Genomic DNA, 27,199 nt, shown 5'->3' with positions numbered 1-27,199 from the left:
AGAAGATTATAGATCAAGAGTTTGGAAGGGACCCCAGAGGTCACCTAGTCTAACTCCATTATTTTATAGATGATTTGTACAAAATTAAATCCCTACCCACAAAACCATCATTCCTTGATATTTTGCTGTTCCTGATGATGGCATACTACTCGTCAGGTTACCCACATATACAAGGTTGGAGTTATCCTTGACTTTTCTCTCTTCTTCATCCCCATATCCAAATTCAGTTAGATGCTGACTTGCTAAATTTACCTCAATAATCTTTTGGTTTCCTTTTCATCCTTCCCTTATACTCACACAGCCTCCACATTAGTTCAGGCCTTTGTTACCTCTCACTTAAACTACTTCAATAACCTCCTAACTGGCCTCCCTCCCTCTAGTTCTTTTCTCTCAAATTCATTTTGCAAACATGTTCAGTGCTGTCAAACTGATCTAAAACAAAAATTAGATCATGCTCTGCCACTCTCCAATCCTTGGTGGCTCCCTATAGTGTATAGAACAAAAAAAAATCTTTATCTTAGGGGGTAGCTAGATGGCTCAGTGGGTTGAGAGCCAGGCCTAAAGATGGGAGGTCCTGGGTTCAATGTGGCCTCAGATACTTCCTCGTCTTGAATCACAGTTCTTCCACTTATGATTTATGACAGATGACAAATCATTTAACCTATCTGGCTTTAATTTCCTCACCTGCAAAATAAGGGGATTGGACTATACCTTGTTGGACCTCAGAGGTCCCTTCTAGCTTAGAACTCATGATCTGGTGGCTAATGAAATGGCCAATTTTAAAACAGAAAATCCAAAGATAATTTGTTCCAATATGAATCATCAGGATGGGTTAGCCTCACTGGTCAGGGTTCTTTGGGTTTTACAAATTTTAGTGGTCTCTCTGTCATGTCTCAGATACACCCAGAGATGACAACAGACCTTTGACAAATTCCTTCCTTATCTCTGAATTTGTATATTCTCTTTTCTCTGGTGAATAAAACATGGAAAGTATATTTTGTGGACTGAAGGTAGAGAAGTGGGGGCTGAAACTAGGATTCAAGATATGGTAGCAGCAAAAGAGGGGGGGCTATTGATTAGAGATCAAGGATGACAGGTCTCTAAGCCCAGGAAGTCAGATAGGTTTTAGGTGTTAGTAACTTTAGGGCTTCAAGTTAGGATTTAGGGTTGGAGGCAAAGGTTCCTTAGATAAGTGGGACCCCTGGGAGGCTAATGGAGACCAAAGGCACAGGGCTGGATTCTGAAGAACTTTAAAAGTCCAAGTATGGATACTTTAGGACCTAAGACCCAGAGCTATATCCCACACATTTATGTGCCCCGATCTCCAACCAAATGGAAAACAGGGATAAAAGGTTGACTATCAGAGAATACAAATAAGCAAAGAAAGTTTTTCCATGTCCTCCAAATATAATACAATAAAGTCCTCCCACCCCTTCCCCTCTAGGGAGCTAATACTGAAGGATTGTGGGTAGGAAGTAATACTGTGGGAGCAGAGAGTACTCACATAGAGGATGGGGATGATGGATGGGTCATCCCTGCGGATAATGGTTGGGATATACTCGGCTTTGGGAACCTTGGACGATATGAGCTGAGGAGCAAGAGAGGAATAGTTGGAGTGACCAACCCACAAAGGAGAAGTGTGTCCCCTGGAGATGGGAAGGGCTCTATTGCCAGATAACCCCCTCCCCTCCCTCAGCTTCTCTACTCCTTTGGCAACTGGCTGGAGGAAATCACGAACTGGGCAACAGCATCTCTTCTATAGGGCTTGGAGCAAACAATCTATCCTATTGGGGAGTCAGGCATTAGTGCTAAGTTCCAAGGAATTGCTAGGGGACCCTGGGCATGATCATGCTGGGGAGGCCAGAAGACCTGAGGGAGGCCAAGGGCATCTAGGGTCTCACCATGACCTTGGGGGGGGCAAAGTCCTCGAAGTCACATGCCGCAGCTTCCTGATCTTTCTCAGTCTCCCAATCTAAATCTTCCAGGTCCTCATCAAGGGTGCAGCAGGAATTCTGGAGGTCATGGCCTTGAAATGAGGGGAAAAGGGTACTGTCCAACCACTTCCTAGATACTAACCTTACTGGGAGTGGGTATTAGAGTGAGTCCTGTCCCCAGCAAAGATGATGTCCTGAATTTGAATCCGTATCCAACACTCATACCACTTATCACAAACCCCCTCCCCCAATACACAAAGGGGCCTGGAGAGGGGCAGTTATGTTTCCATTCTACAGATGGGGAAAGAGAGACAACCCTTCTATAGAATCCTAGAATATTATAGTTTGGAAGGTCCTGAGATCATCGAGACCAACTTTTTGCATGGAGAAACAGGCCTAGAGAGGGAGTCACTTGCCCAATGTTAGCAAGTCATTCATTGGCAGAGTGGGGACTAGAGCCAAGCCTGCCCACTCCTACATTCCCTCTCCCATAACATCCTGCTTCTCGTACACCCCAGGTGTGTCAAATGCATCCCCTAGTCCCACGCTCGGGGTGTGCTCACAGCTTCAAGGCCTGCCTGCTTGGGTTAGCCCCTTTTCAGTGTTGGGCAACCCTGCAGCCTGAAGACCCCCAATGGCTGGGAGAAGCAGCATTGGCATGAGATGAAAGTGAGCTTCCTAGCCCCAGCCCCGCACAGCAGCCCCACCCAACCCAGCAGTGGCTTCGCCCCTGCCCAGCTTGGCTTGGCTATCCCCCTGCTCGGTGAGGAAAGTGGTCCTCAGCTTCTCCATGGTTGCTTAGTGGGGTGAGCACCAGGGCTGCGAGTAGGGGGCCTAGTGGCTTGAGAATGCTTGCTGCTTTTCAGGCTAAAGGACTTCCCAGGTGATGGGGGACCTGGAGGAGCCCTGAAGGCTCAGGCACAGATCTTTCCTTGAATTATCCCAGGGCGAGGATAGGTAGGTGGGAAGTAGAAGCACAGGATTCCCAGCAGTCAAGGAGGGACAGAGAGAAATGGTCCAACAGTTCTGAAACTGAGCTGGGGAGCTGCAGGCTGGTTTTTTGTTTTCGCTGCTCTAATCTCATCCTTTTCCCTCTTCCCATCTTTCTTCCTTTTCCTCTCCATCACTTGGTCCTTCTTGCTCTGACTCTCTTCCTTGCTCTTTCTCCCTCTGTCTTTGTTTCTTTCTCCCCTTTTTATCTCTTTCACTATCTCTGCACCCATATACTTTAGAATGAGGGGGAAGAGGGCAGGCTGGGCCTGATGGTCACTGTCTGTCCTGTCAGGGGTCTAGTGCCTGGAACCTACTGTCTCGGGAGTCGTGGAAGGAGTCGGTTTTGATGGGGGTGGGGTCGCTCCAGGACCGGCTGAAGCTCCGCTCTCGACGCTCAGCAAAGGCTGCAGTGGAAGCAAAATGGGGGAGGGGGGAATTAGCAAGAGCAGGAGCTGTGGCCCAGACGGTAGGCAGAGCACTGGACTTTGGGCAGTGCCTGGGTGGAAGGCAGGGCCCCCCGGGGTGCCTGACTTCCTCCCTTCGTCTGGACAGGGTACTCCAGGCCCCAGAGTCAAACCTAGCAGCTCCTGGGGCCTTGATTTTTTGGTTCCAATAGTCTCAGCCACTGAGACCTTTACACTTCATGAAAGTGGGCTTGAGGTTCTGGGATATGTCTGTTTCAGGGGTTCCAGGAAAGAGTGGGAGCAGAGAAATTGCTAACAGCCTCAGAAGCAGCTTGATGGGGGGGGGGTAAACTAACCCATTAAGTCTTTGTCTTCCCCTAGACTCCTTTTACTTCTCCAGGGTAGGCCTTCAGGGCCTGAGCCCTATATGCCCCTGGGCTGGGGGTGGCACTCACTGCCTAGCTAGTCTGTCAGCAAGCAACATGCAAAGCATGGATACTCAGGCAAGCCAGGCTTATTAGCAAGTGGCAGTGGCCTCCCCCCAACTGGTGGTTGTCTGTCTGGGATGTTGGAGGGAAAGCTAACCTCCATCTTGGGAATGCCACCCCCACTGACCCCCTCCCCCAGCCTTACTTTGGGCTTTCACACGCCGGCTGCCCACCATTCGAAGATGCTTCCGGAAGTTCCTGGCAGAAGGAGAAGCAGAAACCAGGGGACCATAAGGGTGGAAGCCCAATGATAGAGTTTTGGAACAACAGGGGCCAAGGGTAAGGAGGTGGGGGGTGAGGTTGACCCAAACTCCATGGCCTGACCAAAAAAATCTGTCCATTTATCATCCATCCATCCATCCGTCTGTCCATCCATATAATTATCTATCAGTCTGCCTGTCCAATCCATCTATTATCAATCCATCAAATATTTCTAGTAGCCCAAGGGAGGAAGACAAAGGGAGCCATGACACAGGATGGGGGAAACGACAAGCCAAAGCATGTTGAACCACAGAACGGATGGTAGGTGACACCACACACAGTCTAATATTGTACCCATCATCTTTCTTCCCACATAATCTCTCCCTTATGATTTTCCTATTCCTGATCTACTAATTCTCCCCACCCCTAATCACCCTGGCTCAAAACCAAAGTGTCCCCTTAGATTCTTCCCTTACAGTATCTCCCACATGGCCACTTGGGTCTTCATGCCCTCTCATCTGTTCATCCGTAAGTGAAGTGTCTCCAACCTGTATCCCCTTCAGACCCTCTTAAAGCACTGCCAGAATAATCTTTCCCATGCTTCCTCTCTATGCCACTTCTGTGCTTAAAACCTTTGGTGGCTGCTCTTTGTTCATAGGATCAAATACAAACTTTATCCTGGCATTCCAGGCTCTCCACAAGGTAGACGGGGCTTTACTTAGCCAGATTTCTTTCACTTTACTTCCTCAGGTTAATAACTTTGATTCCTAAACAGGCCAGTTCCAGACTTCCTCCTTCTGGCTTCCATCAATGTTCTCCTTTATCCTTCCGAGAATTCAGATCCTAATTTTTCTTCAGGCTAATGGTGAACTTCACTTCCTCCACAGAGCTCACTTCTACTTCTCAATTCCTGTCGTGCAGAGATTGTGTCCATCCTCTGACCCTTTTCCTAATTATCTGGAGTTCTGTACAAAACCTTTCATGTGCCCTGTAACTTTCCCTTCTATTCTAGGAGTTCCCAAGGATAGGGTTGGGTAGGCTTCGATTAAGTCAATGACAAATGACTAAGCAGGCAGGATTCTAGGGTCCTGGCAATAAGAAGCAGCAGAGGATGGGTGTTTTGGAGGTCCCATGCCTGTGCGTTCATGGAACTGGACTGCTTCCTCCCAGGCTGGGCAGTGGAGGCAACCGGATCTTAGAAGGAAGGATCAAGGCTACTTGTATGCTCCTCTGGAAGGAGGATGGGAGTGGGGAGAGAGGGATTCCTGTGCTTGGAGGCCTCCACTAGGGCATCTGCAATCCACTAAGGGAGAAGGGTCCACAGATAACTATCAGGTCAGTCACTCCTGACCTCCCTCTAAGACGCTGTCGATTTTCTTCTGTCTGTAGCCTCAGGGCCATGAACAGAAGCCTAGATGGTATTTCTAGGATCTAGCTATTGGTGTGCCAATCCCCAAGTCCCTCCCTACTTCTCTGTGGGCCTCTACTTGGGAAGCTCCGATTCCCAGTTCCCCTCAAATCACCCTGTCAACCACAAGAGCATTTGAGTACCTAACAAAAGGATAGCAAACCATTGGCTATATCAGGCAACGGCCCATGTGGGGGTCCTCATTTCTCTGGTCACCAGGGCCACAAAGGCAGCAAGTCTGGTCACTGATGTTTATCCTCCAAGAATGTTAAGGAGGCCAGACTGTCTGTTTTCCTACTAGCTCCTAATGCTCTGGTTTTGAGTCAAGATAGGAGGATGGGGGGTGGGGGAGGAGCTGGGCTACTCGTTGATGTTATTCAGTCTGAGGAGTAACCTGGAGTCTGTCTGTATTACTTCTGTAAAGAGAGTCCCTCCCAGGTCATGGTCTGGGGCCTTTGCTCTTCCCTAGAAGTGGTTCTGCCTGGCTGTCCAGAAATGGACTGTCCAGTCAAGATCTGGGTTTGGGAAGGGTATCCTTATGGAAACATCGATGGAGGTCTTTGCGTAGCTAGCTGGGTCTCATTGTCACCTTGAGGTCACAAGTGAGGCCTTGTTAGTCACTTAGGTAGCCTCACCCGGGCCCCTCCGGCCCTAGGCCATCCTACAGATCCCCTGAATCTTTGTGAAGGGTTTCTGTGGATTTTCTGCCCAACCAGCCTATCGAGGAGTTCCTGAGGCAGAGCCCAGCCAAAGGGGACTTAGAGCCAGCCCCCATCCTCCCCACTCCATTAGGCCTGCCTGTCTCCCTCATGACCACAGCACGGACAGGAGACAAGACTCTGGACGGGGGAACACCATGGGCTGGCTGTGGCTGCCAGGCCCTACCTCTGGATTACGGCTGCGGAATCATTCTCTCGTTTCCGGCGCTTCCTCTCAGCGTAGCCCCTGAACACCCTGAGAAACCACGGCACGTCATTAACCCCCAGGGTCGCCCAACACGCCGGACAGCACACAGACGGAGGCACGTATCCCAGCAAAGTGGACAACGAGAGGTAGAGAGGACCAGCGCAGGCCCGAGCGAGAGCAAGGAGCTGTGCACAGGACTTGAGGGAGTTCCTGGGAACTTGGGCAAAGCAGCAAAAACGGGGCTCCCTGCTCCTCTGGCCTCTGAGCCTGCCTGAAAGGGGTGTCCAGTCCCTGGCAGGGCCTGGGTGCTGCAAGGGTGGGGGCTCTCAGTCCCTTCCATCACACCTCCTCTTTAGGGACAGAGTTAAAGCACACCTGGTCCCCGGGCCCAGCCTAGGAACGCCACTGAAGACAGCCTGGTCAATCCAAGCCTTGGGAAGGCAAATGGGAGAGTCTGAAAGGGGTCTCCCCAGGAACACCTGAAACCATCGGAGATGCTTACAGACATAGAGTGGGGGGAAATCTACTTACGAGATGCTGGAGCCACAGGAAGGCAGGAAGGGAGGGAAGAAAGAGAAGAGATGGTTAGTAGCTATAGCTGCAGTGGCCTGCCTCCAGCCTGGGCCTCAGCTTCTCCTCTGCAGCAGGGACCCTTCACTTGAAACATCCAGGAAAAAGCTGGGTGTGCACTGTGAAAGGATGAGAGGAATAGTGGGGAGAAGGGCTGTCCCCAATTCCTCGGGGATACCTAAGTACCAGGATTCTGCTCCCAAGGAAAGGAGAGGGCGAGGGCTCACTAGAGCATGGTAACCATTGGTTTTCAGGTTTCTGTCAAGAACTGGCCCATATATCGGGAATGGTCTACATGGCAGAGGCCAGGCTGACATCCCTGTTTCAAGGCTCACAGCTACTCTGGCCTCCTTGGCTGAAATCAGCCTCTCCCTCTCAAATACTTCGAGGGCACTGCATCTGGATATCTCATTTGCCTCCACATTTCTCCTGTACGATGCTTGTCAGCGCAGGTGACTGCCCCTCTTCCTTCTGCCTTTTTGAAGGTAAGAGCTGTGTTATTTTTATCACTCTATTCCTAGTACCTAACATATAGGAGGTGCTTAAACATATTTGTTCAATTAAATCGCTAAGCTTCCCTTCCTCCCCACCCCCTACAGCCTTGTCACTTACTGGGCGGCATTTTTAAAAGGGTACCCCAATGGCCCATACACTAACCCTCTGCCGGCCATTGAGTATGGGTGGCACTTAGAAAGGCAAGACTAGCTCTGAGCGGGAGAACTCTTTATACAAGAGCTTGTTTTGGGCCTTGTGGTTATATAGGAACAAGAGAGTCCAGTGCCATAGGGTTTATACCCATGGAGAAAGCCTGAAGGAAGCTGATTTTGGGTCTGGAAAAAGATAGCTAAGGAGAAATTGGTGGGCCTCAATTTAAGCCAATTTCATGGAGGAAAAAATGCAGAGTTGACCAAATATAAATTTGGGGGTGATGATTAACAAGACCCCAAATGAATTTTCTGCAGGATACTTTACACATCAAATTCCTTTGATGTATTTAAGATGGTATTTGGTTTACAAAAATTCAAATAAATAAGATTTTTTTTCCTTTTTTAAAAAATCCTTACCATTCAATACTTATCAATATTGTGTATTGGTTCTAAGACAGAAGAGTGTTAAGGGCTAGGCAATGGGGGTTAAGTGACTTGTGCAGGATCACATAGTTAGGAAGTATCTGAGGTCAAATTTGAACCTAGGACCTCCTGTCTCAAGGCCTAGCTCTCCATCCACTGAGCTACCCAGCTGCCCATCAAACAAGTTTTTCTGAAACTGTTGCTGATCTTAAAAAAAAAATAACTTACCTTCTGTTTTAAAATTGATACTAAGAATTGGTTTCAAGACAGAAGAGTGTTAAGGGCTAGACAATTGGGGTTAAGTGACTTGCTCAGGGTCACACAGCTAGGAAGTATCTGGGGCTCATCTTTGCCCATTAACAAGGTGACTGAGGGCCTTCATAACTTCCACCAGCAGAGGAATATTTTATGGACTGCTTCATAAGGTAGTGAGCTGCCCATTATAGGAAGTGATTGAAGAAAGAAGTTTTCTGTCATGGAGCCAGAGAGGCCTAGGTTAGTATTGGGCAATCTTTGAGCTCCCAGGTTCAGGGCTTAGAGATGACATGGCAAGTGTACTCTGGGACGGCTGGCTAGGAGAGGAAAGGCCTCTAGAAGAGGAGGAAGGATGAAAACATGGGCCCAGGACCGGCACAGTTATGCAGATGCACATTACACCCACGGATACATTTACACAAACACACAGACACACGTATGGACCCAAACAAGCAGAGACATGGAATGACAAGCCAGTGAATGAACACGTACCCGTAAGACACATAGTCAGACACACAAAAAGATACCTGGACAAACCCACAAGAAACTACAATCAGAGACACACAGGCCGGCGTGTACAAACACGGACACAGATGGATAGAGGTGCGGATCTACAGTCAGATGCACAGACCCACTCACAGAAGGAGGAGACACAGAATCAGACACCCAGAGCCATGTGAGATCCACATAGACACACACCTGAATGTACACGGGTACGTGCGGGCAGACCCCAAATCAGACACCTTCCGATGGAAGTGAAGTCAGGCGCACACAGGCAACTACACAACGTGGCGGACACAGACACCCGGACAGACAAACAGACGGATGTGTGGTAGGAGACACAGGCAGTCACATATGTATACAAAGACTCGCAGGTAGATCTCCTCTTCAGTCCTCATCCCCCAATCTCTCTCTCACACACACAGAGACTCGTATGCACACACACATAGACACATAAAGACCCACACAGACACATAAACACACACAGACATACAGACACACACTCAGACAGACACACACACACATAGACATATAGAGACACATAGACACACAAACACATACTCAGACACACGCACACACAGACATATAGAGACACATAAACACACACTCAAACATACACACATAGACATATAGAAACACACAAAGCACATAAATACACACTCAGACAGACACACACATAGAGACACACACAGGCACATAAATACACACCCAGACATACAGGCACATAAACACACTCAGACAAACACAAGCATACACATAGACACATAGAGACACACATAGGCACATAAACACACACAGACACAAGCACACACATAGACACATAGAGACACACACAGGCACATAAACACACACAGACACACGCACATACATAGACACATAGAGACACACACAGGCACATAAACACACACAGACAAACACAAGCATACACATAGACACATAGAGACACACATAGGCACATAAACACACACAGACACAAGCACACACATAGACACATAGAGACACACACAGGCACATAAACACACACAGACACACGCACACACATAGACACATAGAGACACACACAGGCACATAAACACACACAGACATACGCACACACATAGACACATAGAGACACACATAGGCACATAAACACACACAGACACGCACACACATAGACACATAGAGACACACATAGGCACATAAACACACACAGACACGCACACACATAGACACATAGAGACACACACAGGCACATAAATACACACAGACACATGCACACACATAGACACATAAATACATACTCAGACATACAGGCACAAAAACACACTCAGACAAACACAAGCATACACATAGACACACAGAGACACACACACAGACACACACAGGCACATAAACACACACTCAGACACACGCACACAGACATAGACACTCCCACAGAGGCACACAGGGAAGGTATTGATTTCTCTGCACTTCTGGGAGGGACCTGTGATTCAGATTAAACTGAATGTCCTCTGGCTGGGGGAGAAGCCAGAGATTCAGTCATTAGGTGGGAATGTGGCCTGAGGATACTTGGATGGAAGGAGAGGCCAATGGACTCATTCAGCTCTAGGATGCAAATTTCCATAAAAGCACTGGAGATGATAACTGTTACTATTCAGAGCCCTGACATAGCTAGGTTCAGGCTGAAGACAATCAGAAGGACCAATATGGATCTGGAAAAGTCCAAAGCTGGGCTCAAGAAGTTTATCCCCAGACACCGCTTACTCTCCCAACCCTCCAGGTGGGGATGGGGAAATTTATTTTGCATACATATCTCTCCTTGGTGTAGAATTATCTTTCTCTCTCTCTTTTAAAGATCCTGGAGAGGTCTGCCATTTTCTTCTCTAGTTCATTTTACAGATGAGAAATTGAGGCAAACAGAATCAAGGGACTTACTCAGGGTCATACAGCTAATAAGTATGTGAGCTCAGATCTTCCTGATGCCAGGACAAGCTCTCTATTCATTGCACCACTTAGCTGTGCCACTCCCCCTTCAATAAAATTTTCAAATTGTTCCTTGTGAATAATTTCCAGAAAACATACTTGGATGTTCTGGAATATGTATGGCAGGATATGAAGATATGAGGAGAAGGGAAAGAAGGCAGCGATTGTTAACAACAGGGACCTAGATGATGGCAAGTGCAGAAGTGATTAGGGTCAGCTCCTCAATAATTCTTGTATTTGACTTTTCTTTGTCCATACAGCTAACCCTTTAAGTTTAAAGCCTAGAATGTTAGTGTTCTCTCGATTCATTCCCCTGCCCCAAGTCTCTCATTAATGCAGTCCATCCTACTCACTGCTGAGAATGATTTTTCTTAGTATAGACCTAATTATGTCACTCTTTTATTAAATAAACTTCCACAGCTCCCTATTACCCCTTGGATAAAATATAAATTCCTCTGTTTAGGTTTTTACCAGACTCAACTTATCTTTTCAGGCTCACTAAACACTAAAAAAACCCCACAAAATCCCATAACTTTCTGTCTTAGAATTGATATTAAGTATCAGTTCCAAGGCAGAAGAGCAGTAAGGACTGGGCAATGGAGGTTAAGTATCTCACCCAGGATTACACAGCTAGGAAGTATCTGAGGTCAAATCTGAACCCAGGGCCTCCAGTGCCCTGACCTAGCTCTCAATCCACTGAGCCACCTAACTGGCCTCATTAAACATTAATCTCTCTCCTGTTCTGAAATCCAGTCACATTGGCCTTCTCTCTCTTCTACACCCTCAACCCTCCATCTCCATGTCTTTGCACTGCCTATGTCTATAACGCATTCCCTCCTCCCCTCTGCCTCAGAGGATCTCTCTCTCTCTCTCTGAGCCTCCACGCACCATCTTTTTCATGGAGCCTTTCCTGATTCCCACAGCTGATAGCGCCCTCCCTCCCAGACTTCCTTGGACATTACTTTATTGTTGAGTCATTTTTTTTCAGTCATGAGCAACTCTTTGTGACCCCGTTTGGGATTTTCTTGGCAAAGACACTGGAGTGGTTTACCATCTCCTTCTCCAGCTCATTTTACAGATGAGGAAACCGAGGCAAACAGAATGAAGTGACTTGCCCAGAGTCATACTCTAAGGCCAGATTTGAACTCAGGAAGATCTCTAGGTCTGGTACTGTATCGCTGAGTCACCTAGTTGTCTTGGACTTTATTTTGTATTTATCCTATATAAACTTTAGTTATGCATTTTTTGTCTTCTGAAAAATAAGTTTCTTTGATAATTTTTTAATTTCCATAGTGTTCATTTTTGTTTTTTCATTTCCATATTTGAAAAATAAGCTTCTTCACAATAATGGCTAGGATTTATAAAATGCCTTCTGGGAGCCAGACACAGTGGTTCGTCAGCACTTTACAACGATTATCTCATTTGATCTTCACAACAGAAACTAAGGCAAACAAAGATGTCTTTCCCAGGGTCATATAACTAGGAAATGTCTGAGGTTGAATTTGAACACAGGTCTTCCCAATTTCAGGCTCAGCACTCTAACTACTGTACCACTTAGCTGCTTCTGACTGAGAGTAGGGGTTGTTTAATTCATTGCTTTTGTATTCCCAATGTTTGGCGATAGTAGATATTTAATAAATGCTTTTTCATTCATTGACCTGGGAGCCAGGCAGGCTCAGGGGACAGGAAGCTCTAGAGGGCCTTAAGACAGGGTCAGGCATCATGGGGCAGGTATCCTAGATGGCTCAAAGGATAGCCAGGCTGGGAGACTGGAGATTCAAAACTGCCCTCAGATACTTTGTAGCTGTGTGGCCCTGGGTAAGTCACTTACCTCAATTACCTATCCCTTATCACTCTTCTGCCTTGGAACTGATACTTGGTATAGATTCCAAGACAGAGATAAGGGTTTAAAAAGAAAGAAGAAAATGATGAGATCTGGTATCAAAGAAGATTTACAACAAAGTAAAAGAAGAAAACCTGAGGCAGAGGTCTTCTACATCAGCTCTGATTGCTAGGGACAGGATGAGATGACCCAAGGGAGTTGACAATGCATCTAAGGGCTGAAAAAACATAAGAGTAACTTCCATTTATGCAGCGCTTATGTACCAGGGGCTTTACAAATGCTACCTCATTTGATCCTCTCAACGACCCTTGGAGGCAGATACTGTTATTACCTCCATTTTCTAGATGAGGAAATTAAGGCAGAGAGAAATTTGAGGGACTTTCACAGAGTCACACAGCTAATATGTCTGAGATTTTAATGAAAGTCTTCCCAAATCCAGGCTCCATACTTCAGCCATCGTTACCAAGCTGCTTTTCCCTTGCCCAGACTCAAACACGGACACTCATTATTGCTAGAAATAGGAGCTTGCCCACACAGACCCACACAGACCTACACACGGACATAAAGACAGACTCACAGACACACACAAAGACAGACACCCACAGACAGAGGCAAACACACAGACACGCACACAGACAGAGATAGATGAACAGACATAGACATACACACACAGCGGCAAACACAGACACAGGCACGTGTATAGACAGACCTACACACAGACAGACAGATGCACAGACGCACACACAGACATACACAGACACACGCAGACCACAGACCTACACACAGACACACAAACACGGGCCCACAGACAGCCACACACAGAGCCACACGCAGAGACAGGCACACTCATACACATATACAGCACAGAGCACACACAGGTGACTCACGCTTGCATAGTGGTTGTTGCCGTCTGGAAGCTGAAGAGATTCTCCTTGGGGAACCAGGTGCGAACAGGGACCTCATCTGGAGAAGACAAGAGCAGGTGGGAAAAAGCGATGGCCCAAAGGTGGGAATCGTATTTCCTGACTGTACTTATTTATCAAAGAAGGGCTTCTATTTGGGGATGGGGGGAGGGAGTAGGGATTGAAAGATTTAAAAAATATTTCATAGAAGAAAACAAAAAAGTTTCAGAAGGAAAGAGAAAAGGCAATTTTGTTACTACTGTTTTAAATGTAATACACTTTATTGATTAAAAAACCCTTACTATGTATTGGCTCTAAGGCAGAAGAGTGGTAAGAGCTAGGTAATGGGGGGTTGTGACTTGCCCAGGGCCACACAGCTAGGAAGTGTCTGAGGCCACACTGGAACCCAGGACCCCCCATCTCTAGGCTTGGCTCTCAGTTCACTAAGTCACCTAGTTGTCCCCATAACTTGAACTTTAAAACTATATTTGTGGTTTCATATTAAATGTTTTTTTTGTTGTTCTTTGGACACTAAAATGTTTATTTCTATTGTTGCTTATTAAGTTTATAATAAAGAATGAAAATTAAGTAGAAAAGTGATCCAAATGGAGGGAATGTGGAGAGTTAGGGGTGAAGAAGAGCTGTGGCTGTGCTGGAGTATAGGAATGGAGTTCAAAGCCTCGAGACAACCTTCCTCTGATGGAAGAGGCTGATTCGATAAGGTTGAGATATTTCTCTCTATGGGGCATGGAGGATAGAAGCCTTTTACCCAGCCTGCAGTAATGGGGGCCAGAGACCCTGGACTGGCATCTCATTCTCACTGAGGTGCCCAACATTAGATAGAAGAACCCAACTGTATAGTCAGGATTCTCCTCCCTTGGCCAAGGAATGCTCTGAGCAGCCCAGCACTGGCACCTGAAGCCCTGTCCCTCCTAGGTGGAGCACAAAGTTTTGAACTGAAAAAGGGACCTTAGACATCACCTAGTTCAGCCCTTCATTTAAACAGGCCTAGAGAAAAGTGACTTGCCTCGAGTCAAAAGCTAGTAAATGGGATATGAACTCAGGTTGCATTATCATAGTTTCATAGTTGGAAGGGATATCTCTGACCAGATGAATCCATTCAGACCTTAGAAATGATTCCCCTTACAACATACCCCCCTCCAAATGGAAATGCTCATCTTTGCTGGGACTCTAATGACGGAAGACCCATCACCTCCGAGATAGCCTACAGCCCTTTTGTAATTGTGTTCATCAAATTTCTGGGGTTGTCCTGACAGGCAGACTCCCAAGGATTATATATTGGCTACAGTTATTTTAAATGGAATGTTCCTCTCTCTTGCGGATGGATTTTGGTCATATATAGAAATGCTGATGATTTGTGTGGGGTTCTTTTATAGCCTACCACTTTACTGATGTATCAATTAGTTTTTTTTAGCTGATTCTCTAAGGTTATCTAAGTATACCATTATATCATCTGCAAAGAGAGAGTTTTATTTCCTCATGGCCTATTCTAATTCCTTCAATTTCTTTTTCTTCTCCTATTGCTATTCTAGTACAATACTGAATACTGGTGATACTGAGCCTCCTTGTTTCACCCATGATCTTCCTGAGGCTTTTAGCTTATCCCTACATCCCTTTTGCTTTGTTATGAAATTTTCACTTATGTCAAGCCCAAACTTGTCCCTTCTATCCACTACTCCTAGTTTTATCCTCTGGAGTTAATCAAAACTCCTGAGGAGAGAGAAAGATCCCTCTTCTGGGGGACAGCCATTGGAATCCTTGAAGATAACTCTCATGTCTCCTACCAAACCTTCCTTTTCTCCATTAAATGGGCCTAGTTCCTTCAAATGACTCTCTTATGGCACGAATTCAGAAACCTTTTATCTTCCTAACTACCCTCCTCTGGATGGTTTTGGGTTTGCCCTTCCTAAAATGGGGCAATCCAAAAGACACAAAACTACAGCAGATGTGGACTGCCTAGGACAGAATACAGTGGGGTGACTCCTTCATTCTGGATGTTAGGCCTCCCTAAAGAAGGCCCAAAATTACCTTTTTGCCAGATGCACCATTAACTTGGGGTTTGTGGTGCATTAGACTCCCCAGAACTCCTCCCCCTTTTCCCTTCTGCCTCTCACTGCCCCACATCCCCCATCATTGCTCCCAGATCCTCTAGGGCAGGACTTGGTGGGGTTCCTTCTTTTCAATAACACATAACTGGGAGGAAGAATTAATACACTGAATGACAGAGTTCAAATCCAAAAGGATCCTGATGGTTGAGAAGACTGGGCTGAATCTAGTAAGATGAAATTCAATATGGATCAATGCAAAGTCTTATGTTGGAATACAAAAATACGACTTCCCACATATAAGATGGAAGAAGCATTGTTAAACAGCATTTGTTCTGAAAAAAATCTTGGGGTTTTAGTGGACTGCAAGCTCATTATGAGTCAGCATGGTGATAGGCCAGTCATAATGTGATCCTGGACTGCATTGAGGGGTTGCAGCTGCCAGGAAAAGGGAGGCAATATTTGCATTGTATTCTGCCCCCATCAGACCTACTCTGGAGTATTCTAAGTTCTAGGCACCAAGCCTTGAGAAGGGACATTAATAAGCATGAGAGTGTCCCAGGAGGGAAGCCAGGATGGTATAGGGCCTTAGCCTATGTCATAAGGGGATTGGTTGAAAGGACTTGGGATATATAGTCTGGAGAAAAGAAGCCTCGGGGGGCATGACAGCTATCTTCAAGGATAAAGGGGCACCATGTGGAGAGGAGATTAGATTTGTTCTGGTTGGCCCCAGAGGGTAGAACCAGAATCTGTGGTGGAAATTACAATGGATCTAACTTCAGCTCAGTCCAGAAGTGCAATGGGCTGCCTCCAGAGAAGGTGAGTTCTCCTTGGAGGTTTTTAAGCAGAGGACTGATGACCACTTGTCAAATATGCAACAGTGAGAGCTTCCTTTTGGGGTTTGGGTTAGGCTAGATAGCCACAGAGGTCCCTTCCAAATCTAATATTCTCTGATTTTGATTGTGCCTCCTCCCAGACTCTTGGAGCTTGGAAACTAAGGAAAGCACTAGCCATCTGGGGGCCACAGGGGAGGACCTGTAGGGACCTAATGATGAACTGAGTGAGAATGGAGATATCAATTCCTCCCTTTTGGTTCACAAAATGAGTTGGCTTCCTCTGAGACCCCAGAGGGACCAGGCTGGGAGAGGGCCAGCATAGAGGGTAAAGCCAAAACTCACCAGACACACGGTCGATGCTGTGCATCCGCTCCAGCTTCTTGCGGCGGCCCGATGGCTCAGGGGCCTGGTGGTGGTCCAGCTCAAAAGACTGCTGGGAGGGCGCCGGGGCCAGCTGGGAGCAGCCGGGACATTCCTTAGAACCCTGGCGGCTGCCAGCCCAGCTCTTGCAGGGCCGGCTGACACTCTCGCTGCTGCTCGAGCCCTGCAGGGGTTGGCTCTGGTGATGCTCCCCCCGATGCCGGCCCTTCATGACTGACAGCTCGATGCCCTCTGCCTCGGGGTCAGACAAGAGGGGAGGTTCCCCAGAGATAGTATATACCCTTGGCTTAGGACCCTCACTCGCTGCCTTCTCACCTGCCGCCTCCTCCAAGAAACCGCCCTCATAGCGGCCATCAGAGATGAGGGAAAGGCGGCGTTTGTTCTGGGAGGCTGGCTGCATCTCGGGAGATTCGTCTTGGCCAGCAAAGGCATCAGCCAGCAAGTGATCTGGAAGAGAGACACCATGGGGATGGGCCAGGGAGAGAGGGGTTTAGGAAGGTGAGAACATCAGGAAGGGTTAGTGTAGACACCAGTTCAGAGAAGCACCAGGACCTTCATCTAACTTCTCCCTTTTTCTAACCAGTGACTATCATAGACCATAGATCTGCCTTAAAAATTCTTTCAAGAAAACCCTTGGTCTGAGTCCTAACATCTGGCCATGATTGTTGAAGAAGTTTTCGTTTCTAATCTCTGGACCAAGGGATCTTAACCATTTTTGTGGAGTAGACTCCCTTTGGCAATCTAGTGAAGCCTATGGAATCCTTTTCAGAAGAATGCATTTAAATGCATAAAATAAATAAAATGCAGAACATTACAAAGGAAACCAACTACACTGAAATACAGGCATCAAATATATTTTTAAAAAGCCCACAACAACATAAATTCAGACACCATCCCTTCCCTCCCCAGCAAGTTAAGCACCCTTGCTCTAAACCTTGAGTTGATATTCTTCTCTATGCTGGGGGCAGATTCCTTCAGTCTCTACAACGCTATTCTACAATCACACAAAGTCTCTCTGGATATTTACAGCTCCAGGAAGCCCCAGCCTATCCAGAAGTTAACTACTCAGCAGCCTCCCTTCTCTGGAACCTAGATGAGAACCAGGAAGAAGGTAAAAAGGGAATCTGAGCAAATTTTCCAAGATGCATGCAATGAAGCACACATATATATTTTTTAAGACTCTCAAACTGAGCCTATTTACTCTTAGTCTACATATGTGTTTTTTTTTAAAGCTTACTTTCTGCCTTAGAATCAATACTAAGTATCAATTCCAAGGCAGAAAATTGGTGAAGGCTAGGCAACTGGGGTTAAGTGACTTACTTGCCCAGGGTCACACACCTAGGAAGTCAGATTTGAGCCCAAGATCCCCTGTCTTCAGGCCTGGATGTTGAACCACCTAGTAGCCTCTTACAGACAGTTCTAATACACTTACTGACTTTCCCAAATCAGATTAAAAATAGCATATAAGAAAGGGGGATAGAGAGCCACCAAAAGCATATACATCAATTCTGTGGAAACATGAAAGCTGGAAGCAAGCAGCTTGACATCCAACAAAAGAATCAAGAAAATTGTTGAAAGTCAAAAATGAAGAAAACTCTACATGCCTCAGGAGTTCCTGAAGGCATCCATTTCTCTCTCTCTCTCTCTCTCTCTCTCTCTCCATCCATCCATCCATCTATCTTTATCACAGCTTAGGACAACGAGGTTGCCCAGAGATTACACCTTATCCTGGTTCCTTTTCTGAGGATCCAGGAATGTTTACGGGGTGTTTGAGATTAGCTTTTATCCAAAATGGTGAAAATATAATGGTTTGGATGTTCATAGCAGTAAATCAATCCCCAGCATTCTGTATTGTTATTTGACCCATTACTTGGGGATGGAGGGAAAGAGAGATGGAGTGCAGAAAGTTTGGAAGAATCTGAATTTGGCTCTAAGCATTTCAAACAAGAGGAAAACTACAAATTAGGGTGTTCACTCAAAGTGGGAGTTATATCTACCATACAGTGTGGTCCCTAGCCAAGAGTGTACTTACGAGGAGAGATGCGACAAGCTTCCTCAGATAAACCTCCCACCCTACTAGGACATCATCTGAAGAAGAAAAGGGAGCTTTGGGAGGTGCGAGACCTCCTGGGATCTCCTGCCTCTACTTCCCTTCCCCATAGTCTGTGAGGTTGCACAAGGACTGATAGGGTGTGTGTAGTGAGGGGCTGGGGAACAGACAGGGCCCCACCTCCCACCCCCATACTCACCCCATCTACCCAGTTCCCTGTGCTCTTTCTCCCTTCACTACAGATGCCTCTTCAGCTTCCTGGCCCAGCTGCCCCGCCCAAAGCCTGGTCCCTAGAGGCAGTAGTGCCAACCCTGTGGGGGTTCCAGGAGGCTTATTGTCATGCCAACGCCCCAGGAGTGTGGGCACCATGGCAATTGAAGTCTCTTAGTCCCCCTCCCAATGCGGCTCCTCCCAAGGGGCCACCAGGAATCCAGGCCCCACCTTGAACCTTTTACCGTGGCCCTCAGCATCCCTATTCCTCCAGGTTCTGGACCTCTCCCCACATATCAAAGGCACAGGATGAGGAAGGAGAAACCAACATATTCCCCCTCCCCCAGGAGAAGTAGAGGCATATATGAGAGTATTCACAGAGGTATGACCCTACAAGAGCACCCAGGAAGAGCTGAGGCAGGGGTTTGATAGGAACCTCTCTACACATCACATACACATTACATGGCAAGCATCCCTACATGCTGGGGGAAGGAGGCAAGCACAGTGTGGGGTACAGGGAAATCTGCCAGGGATTGGGCCCCCTCTTGAGGTGGAGGGGACATGAGGTACTCTCTTCACCCCCCAAAAAAGAGCTCTGGAGTTCCTTAACCCTTTCTCAACCAAAACCCTAGATGTTTAGAGCTTATCCAGGGACATCTCTCCAACACTGTCACATACTTCTGCCACCTGGGGACTTACCTGAGCCGTTCCGATTCTCGGGGTGACTTTGCGACAGATACTCCCCAAACGCTCGAGCTGCTCTGGAGGGTAGGAGGTACCAATAAAAGAAGGCAGAGTGCAGGAAAAGGACCAAGGTCAGAAATGAACTCCTCAGGCCCCAGATCTTCCCCACCTCCTCCCTGAGAACCTAGATCCCTTCCTTATATTGAGTCCCACATTGCTCTACACAGCAGAAGTAGCTCCTCCAAGGTCATGAAGAAAGCCCAGTGCCAGGGAAGTATGGCCCCTGGTGCCCCGCTCTGCTCCTTTCAGATCCAGTTTCCCTTTAGTCCTTGAGGTCACAAGTAGATTTACTTAAGAGTCTAACCCTTTCATTGTGAGGTCAAGAAAACTGGGGACCCAACTGGTTAGATGTCACACAAGTAATAAGAGATGGAGCTGAGATTTGAACTCAGGTCCTGTGACTCCAAGGTTAACTGCATCACACTTCATCCCAGATATACATAAAACTATGTAAAGGGTTGCTCAGCTGATGTGTGACCTGGCTGTACTGGATCAAAGCTATTAGGACTGCAGCTGACTGAGCTACCAAGCAGGCCACCAGGGGGCAGCGACCACACAGGCTATGCACATGAGGGCTCCAGACCCCAGTCCATCTCAGAAACCATCTTTCTGATGGGGACAAGCTCCACTTCAGTACCTAGTGGGAGAGTGGGGTAGGGAGGTAATGCTCAGAGCTTCTGGTGGTGGGGCTGGCAGTAATACTCTAGTCTTGCCCATCTTTATCTGGGGCCTCTAATTTTTATCCCATCTCCTTCCCATAGAAAAGGCCACAGGGTCAGGAAGGATTTAGATGGCTTCCATGAGGTTTCAAAATCAGAGAGCTAACACTGGAGAAACAGGGAGATGCCAAAGGAAGAAGAGACTCGGGCAGCAATATCATCAATACTATCTTTGATCTCCCAACATATATAGACTTTCCTGAAAACTCTCTTCTGAGGAGACTCAAAGGAGATAGAAAGAATGGTTTCTCTTAGGACAGCTACTTGATTTTTTCCCCCAACCAGCCTGGACCTGATCCTTTTTGAGCTCCTTTCTTTATATAAATATGAGTTGCTACTAATTATAATTATTGCTGCTATTGTTCTAGAGAGCCATCCTTAAAGCAAGGAAGGCCCAAGTTCAAGTTCTGTCTCTGACACAAACTGGAAAGTCACTTACCCTCTAAGACTAAGTTGCAAAAAAGGTGCTGATCTATGGGGAGATGGAGTTTTCTCATCTGGGAGCTCCCCAAACCAATGAAATAACAAGGCCATATTCTTTATTCTACTCAATTTTGTTTCAGATTAAGCTTAGAGGGAACAGAACTGGGCATGGCTGGACTCCTGGGGAAGGGAGGGGTTAGACACTAACCAGAGGAGCTGGACACTGGCTTAAGGAAGCTTGGCTATTGGCCTTTGGGCAACAAGAAACTGTCAGTCTAGTGTCAACGTGGAAATCCAGAGATCCCCAGTTTATTTAGTTTGAGGGTATAAAACCCAGGTTTTGACCTTGTCACAGAAGAATTTTCCCCCTGAGGGAAGGTCCCACTTCACCAGACAATGGACATCCACTTCAGCTTTAGCACAGTAGGTAGTGTGTCAGTCTCACAAGCTGAAGGTCTCCAGTTAGATCCTCTGAAGGAGGGTGTGATATACTGGGAAAGGCTTCTGGAGACAAAAGAGCTACTTGACCCTGATGGGGTTTACCTCCCACCTGAAGTGGATGTCAATTGTCTGGTGAAGTGGGACTTTCCCTCAGGGGGAAAATCTCCTGTGACAAGGTCAAAACCTGGGGATCTCTAGATTTCCACATTGACACTAGTATAAGGCATTAGGACAATGGAGGGTAGGCTAGTACATTCCCCTTCTGATTCCAAGGAAATCAAAGGGTTCTGCACTACAGGAGATGAGATATTTGGCCCCTGTACTTAGTTAATTCCTTTTTCAGACAGGCTGTACTGTGTCTGCCCAAAGCCCCCTCATTCAACAAAGCCCACCTCTGGAGAATGAGACAGAAGGAAGGGAGGGGAGAGAGAGTGGAGAAATATATATGGGAAAGAAGAGATGAACTGGAAGGAAGAGAAACAGGGAAATGCCTAAGGAAAGTGAGAGTCAAAGGAATCAATACCATCAAGAATACAAAGATAGAGGGAGACAGAGAGATAGAGGCATGGAAATAGGAGCAAAAGCCACAAAAAGACAGGTAAAAACACAGAAAGGTGAGAGGAGGGAAAATGGTCAGATACTCCTCCTCTCCCCCAGAAGCCACTGGACTCCAGGAAACTCTATTTTCCTTAATCCAGGGCACATTTGAGACCATCTGGGTTGCTCTGAAGTCATCCTCTGACAACCACCCCTGCCCCAGCTCCCCAGCAGGCCTCTTAGTTCATCTCCTCTAGTGTTTGGAGAGACTTAAAAACCTATCAGACTCTACCTCGGTCAGGGCAACTTGAAGGGTTGTAGTCAATGTCTTCCTTATATCCTCCTACCTCTAGTCATTTGCTCTTGTCCCTGGAAGTAATCTGAACCTGCCTTTTTTGTTCTTCCCAGATTCCTTGGATTCCTAATCTCCTGAATTTTAGCCAAGGAAACCAAGATACAAATAGTTTTGTCCAAGGTCACATAGTAACGTGGTTGCTGAAGTTGGCCCTATGAATCTGGTGTCCTGGTCCATTCCCCCTCAGGGTATGGTGTGATTAAAAGCGTTGTAAATCTTAAGGTGCTATAGAACTGTCTTTATCACAGGCTATCAGGTGCCATACATCTCAGTAGGACTCAGAGTTCCAGTAGGTCCCCAGTCAATCTCTCCATCAGCTGGCTGGGCCACATGGCCAGGGAAAACCCTGCTCAGCGGGGACCCTGAGGAACACATTCCCTTTAAATGCCTAGCATCAGGAGAAAACTAGGGGCCCCAGGGGTCATCCAGCCCATTCCCCTGCCTCCGCATCTGGCTGGGCTCCAGAGACAGAAGGAGATCTCCCTTGTGGGCCCAATTCAAAGCCTACGGAGAAGGTTACGGGTCCCCACCCCCGCCTCTAGCACTGGACAGCTCCCTGGCCATAGGCAGGTCTGCAGGACAGCAGCCTGGACTCAGCGAGTAGGGACGGCTACTTTGCAAAGGATGCCCAGGACTGCGGGCTAAGGCAGCCAGACTGATAGAGGGATGGATGGTTGCGGGGTGCGTGCGCCTCTCCCTTGCCCCAGCCCCTCACTCACCGCACTTTGGCCGCCACCGAGGACATGGCCTCGCTCCTCAGCGCCTTCCTTTTGGAGGCAGCTGCTCCCATATTCGAGGCCGGGGACAGTGGGGAGGGCGCGGCATCCCCCCAGCCTGGGGCGCCGCGGAAGCCGGGCCGGGGGCGAGGGGCCTCCGCTTCCTGGGCTCAGCCCTCCGACCGATCTGCAAGCCCTCCCGGGCAGCCCCAGTCGCGGCCCCGCATGATCCCGGGCCAGGTCCCGCCACCCCCCCACCCCCCGCCCCCGGCTTTCCTCACTGTCCCTAAGTCTCACGGCAGGCGGTTGCCCCCGCAAGCCCGGGCCCGACGTGCGTGGTGCCCGGCCCGGCCCGCCCGCCTCAGCCGCTGCTGCAGCGGGTGGGGAGTGCGTGGGACCTCCGGCGCCAGCTATATGGGTCCGGACAGCTCCGCCCCCCCCGTGTTCGACGTCACGAAGGCACGAGGCAGGAGGCGGGGGACACAACTGAAGGGAGGGGTAAAGAGAAAGATGTGGAGAAGGGAAAAATGGGATTAAGAGAAGGGGACAGAGATGGCGATAGGGAACCGAGGTTGGGGTGAAGGGATGGAGGTGGGGTGGGACTGGACAAGTAGTTCAGAAACCTTGCTTCAAATTTCAGTGCTTTCTGTGACCTTGGGTCAGTCACTTCTCTAGGCCTCAGTGTCTACATCTGTAAAATGGAGAGGTTGAACTAGATTATTCCTAAAATAATCCAGCTCCCAGTTCTAAATCATCTGGTTAAACAAACAGGTAGTGAACTCAGAGATGGAAAGGGGCAGCAAGGGAAACAGAGAGGAGAAATGAGACATGAGGAAACTGAAGCTGGTAAGATAGAAATTTGTAAGGGTGGAAAGAGAAGCTGCTGATTAACAACAGAGAAGGGTGGGGAGAGAGAAAGTGGGAGAGGAGGGAAGGAATGGGGGAAGGAGGAAGGAAAGGAGAGAAGTCCAGGTCAGAAAGTCCTAGTCTTCAGGTATGGAAGAGAACTTGGAAATGGTTTAGTTCTACTCCCTTATTTTACTGGAAAAGACCTGAGCCATGAGTGCGGTAATGATATGCTCAAGGTCACACATTGAGTTAGCTAGGTCCCAGCAATTTCACTGAGCTGCCTTCTTTCATCCAGAAGTGTAATCTCCTTGAAGGTAGCTGCCTTTTCATTTTTGTCATTGTAATTCCCAGCATTTTGCACACAGAAGACAGATACTTAATGTGTGTTGAATTGGATTTTGAGTCTCTTATGGCATACATTTGTGATTTTATAAATTATGGAGTGATATCCTTTTTTTTTTTTACAAAAAGATGCTTCTCTTTACAGAATGGTTCATTATAGAGTTTTCACTACTCATTAAAAGCAGGAATTTGTGATACCCTCTAAATCAATGGTGTCAAACTCAAGTAGAAATAGGGCCTCTAATCCACATACAAAGATCCCTGTGGACCGACATTAAAAATGAATTTAATATTATCTATGTTTTTTTTTTTTCTTTGTCAAATAGTTCCCAATTATAGTTTAATCTGATTTGGGCTTCATTGGTGGGATAGTGGACCCTGTGTTTGACACCTCTTATTTAAGGAGATCCTTGAATTGTGGGAAGCAAGATATACCCATATTGAGTTGAGGAAAAGGAGGAGAAAGGAGTGTTGAAGGATCACATTGGTCTGGTTCTGGGGTGTGTTGGGGGGGAGATGAGTCAATTTCCTAATGCCTCACTGTGCACATAATTTAGTACAATTGGCAGCTGAATAAACTTCTGCTCTTTGGGAAGGGGGGAGGGTATAGAGAGAAAGGAACTCAGAACAAAGACTAGAAGCCTGGGGGAAGGAGTATAAACACTCTTGTTTGGGGGTCCCAGGGCATCATAACATATGATGGATGTGTGTGTGTGTAGAAATGGGAATCCATGACTAGTTATGTATTACTCCTTGCCTCTCCCACTCCAGCAGCCTTAGATCATAGAATTGGGGACAAGAATTGGTGAAGCCAGCCAGGAATTTGTTTGAGCAGGAATCAAACCTAGTTTTTAGTTTTGTGGGAGGCCCAGGGAGTCATTCTCTTCCTCTCTCCCCTCCTCCAAGGCCTTTTGTGACTGATTCTCTGTGCCACAAACAGTTGGCTGCAGCTATAGTATGCAGGGGCTGAGAAAATGAAAAGCAGCCTCTGTTCTTTAGCTATAGTTATTTTCTATACCCTCATCCCCAACCCTAGGATAAAAGTGGGGGAGTGAAGATCATATTCAGGTCATCCAATGTTAATAGCAACAATCATCAGGGATGGAGTTGGGCCCAGGCACCCTCCTGGGGAGAGTGGGTCAGAAGCATCTCTATTCTTGGAATTCTCCAGGCACTTGGGGAAAGGTTCTACCCCTGGAAGAACTAGGGGAAAAGAAACAATTTACTCATCCCAGACTTGCACAATGGTGTGTCCAATGAAGGAAAAAACCACCAGTGAATATGTTTGTGTATCTATATATATATTTATTAATAAACTAAATTGTATGTTGCCTTTTCAGTTTCCTACATTTCCCTATCTCCAACCTCAAACTTGTCTATCCATGAAAGGAAAGCAATTGCTTCTCATATTGAGCCAAGACAGAAGGAATCTCTTCCCCAGAAACTTCAGAGGCCACAGGTTGGAGGGTTGGGAGCTAGAACCTTGCAAAGTGAGCATGAAGTAGAATTCCTCATTCTGGCAGCATCTTCCAACTTCCTATGTTTCTCAGAGGCCTGTCCTGGGCCTTAGGATTGGGGGTAGTCTCAGCTGCTTCTTGAATGAAAGGCTGACTTTCAGGGCCCAGCCCTGGTCCTTTGTCTCACTCTTTTGGGCTGTTCTTTTGTGGTTAGCCAAGGACATGAAAACAAAACACATAGCTTGGGTGCTAAATTCTAGAAGGGAGAAGAGGGGAATTTGGCTTGGTCACAGTACATATACTTTATTCTGACCCCAGGAGGAGACGATCAGAATGGGAGGATAGAATAAGTTTCAAATGGCTCAGCTCTCTCTCACAAGGGCCTGAGCCTCATCCTGGCTTAGCTAAGGAAGAGTATGGCACTGGGTGGGTAACCCAAACCAGGCACTTGAGGACGAGTGTCCATTCCACCTAAAGGCTCTCCTAGAGGAAGACCTTTGATAGAAGCTATCAACCTGCCCAAAAATCTCCTCTACTCTTTCACCAGGGCCTTTTTTTTTTTTTGCCAAAGTGGCCTGAATACTAAAGCCAGTAATTGTTTAAAATCCAGCCTACTCCTAGATTCCAAGATTTCCAAAGGTTTTTCCCCAGGGCCAATGTGCCCACATAGCTTCTCTAATAGGATCAATAAAGAAGCACTTCAAGGGTAGTCTGAACTGTACAAAACCACAGTAACTCATGGATCTTCTCTTTCCAGCTTCCCTCTTACTCTCAAACCACAGTAAATGCCCCTTCTCACATTCCCTCCCATTCTCCCCCCCCCCCCCATTCCCAACTCTGGGAGATAGAATCACATGGCTGGTCAGTGATTTGGTTGGGTGGTAGAAAGGAAGAAGGCAAATGTGTCCATCCCTCCCACAAATACCCAAGATGGCTTCAGGAGAAGTGACTGTGGCTTCATTCCATCAGCACCAAATATCAAGGTCTCAGCCTCCATTACATAAGCCTCATGGCCCCTTGTAGAGAAACAGGGCTTTTAGGAATCCACTTCTGAAAAGGCAGAATAGGAGCTGATCACGGAGGAGTGTTGTTGATCTCTTCTTCCTAAATGAAAACAATATGACCTGGACTTATTAATACTAAAGAGCAAAAAAAAAAAAACTAAACAAGAGCATCCAGTCTTCTCCACTCTGGCCCAGGGTCTGCCACATCCCTAGGTCTTACAGTCTAGCTTGGAGTTTTGATAGAAACACATACATTGGAATATTGTGTTTTCTCCCCAAAGGAGGTCTAGGAAATTTGGAAAGTCTTTCTTTAAGTCCTCTGAATCTTGCTACTTTTGGAGCAACGGGCATCTACTGAGGTGGAAGCCTCACTTTAGAATAGCCCAGGAAATAGTTGAGTAGAGTACATGAGAGATTTTCATTATCATATACCTGTTAAGGCCTATTGTTTTTAAGCAACATACATCAAAGGGACAAAGGTGGTTTCCCCCATGTCCACTAAGACTTATCCTTATCCTGGGTAAGCCAGCCTTGGGGACTAGGGAAGGTCTAGATTCTAAGTAACCCTTCCCTAGGGCAGAAAGGAAACAAATGGCCAACTGTGATTATCTGTGTATTCAGGATACAGATGG

General features: G+C 47.1%; 2 protein-coding genes across 12 annotated transcripts in view; both read right to left on the bottom strand.

The window, feature by feature from the left end:
* Positions 1 to 23,603, bottom strand: part of NSMF (NMDA receptor synaptonuclear signaling and neuronal migration factor) — a 45,787-nt gene extending 22,184 nt beyond the window's left edge. The window contains exons 1-10 of one of the 2 annotated variants that reach the window (XM_001367292.4): positions 22,919 to 23,589; positions 19,680 to 19,741; positions 16,682 to 17,167; positions 13,423 to 13,498; positions 6,866 to 6,871; positions 6,314 to 6,382; positions 3,965 to 4,017; positions 3,242 to 3,331; positions 1,902 to 2,026; positions 1,505 to 1,588 (exon numbers count right to left, since the gene is read on the bottom strand). In XM_001367292.4, the coding sequence (XP_001367329.1) occupies positions 1,505 to 1,588; positions 1,902 to 2,026; positions 3,242 to 3,331; positions 3,965 to 4,017; positions 6,314 to 6,382; positions 6,866 to 6,871; positions 13,423 to 13,498; positions 16,682 to 17,167; positions 19,680 to 19,741; positions 22,919 to 22,989 (1,122 nt within the window). In that variant the 5' untranslated portion in view covers positions 22,990 to 23,589. Of the gene's footprint in view, positions 1 to 1,504; positions 1,589 to 1,901; positions 2,027 to 3,241; positions 3,332 to 3,964; positions 4,018 to 6,313; positions 6,383 to 6,865; positions 6,872 to 13,422; positions 13,499 to 16,681; positions 17,168 to 19,679; positions 19,742 to 22,918 lie in introns of both variants that reach the window. The other variant, XM_003339669.4, reaches the window with a different exon arrangement.
* A 1,785-nt stretch (positions 23,604 to 25,388) lies between these two features.
* The window catches only part of PNPLA7 (patatin like phospholipase domain containing 7), a 326,954-nt gene continuing 325,143 nt past the window's right edge, over positions 25,389 to 27,199 (bottom strand). For all 10 annotated transcript variants that reach the window (XM_056823116.1, XM_056823119.1, XM_056823143.1 and 7 more), the window contains one exon: positions 25,389 to 26,667. In XM_056823116.1, the coding sequence (XP_056679094.1) occupies positions 26,638 to 26,667 (30 nt within the window). In that variant the 3' untranslated portion in view covers positions 25,389 to 26,637. The remainder of the gene's footprint in view (positions 26,668 to 27,199) is intronic.

The sequence above is a fragment of the Monodelphis domestica genome, chromosome 1, assembly GCF_027887165.1.
Source record: "Monodelphis domestica isolate mMonDom1 chromosome 1, mMonDom1.pri, whole genome shotgun sequence".
In the NCBI taxonomy this organism is placed as follows: domain Eukaryota; kingdom Metazoa; phylum Chordata; class Mammalia; order Didelphimorphia; family Didelphidae; genus Monodelphis; species Monodelphis domestica.
Note: the sequence above shows the minus strand (reverse complement) of the source record. Positions and strands in the feature narration are given on the sequence as shown.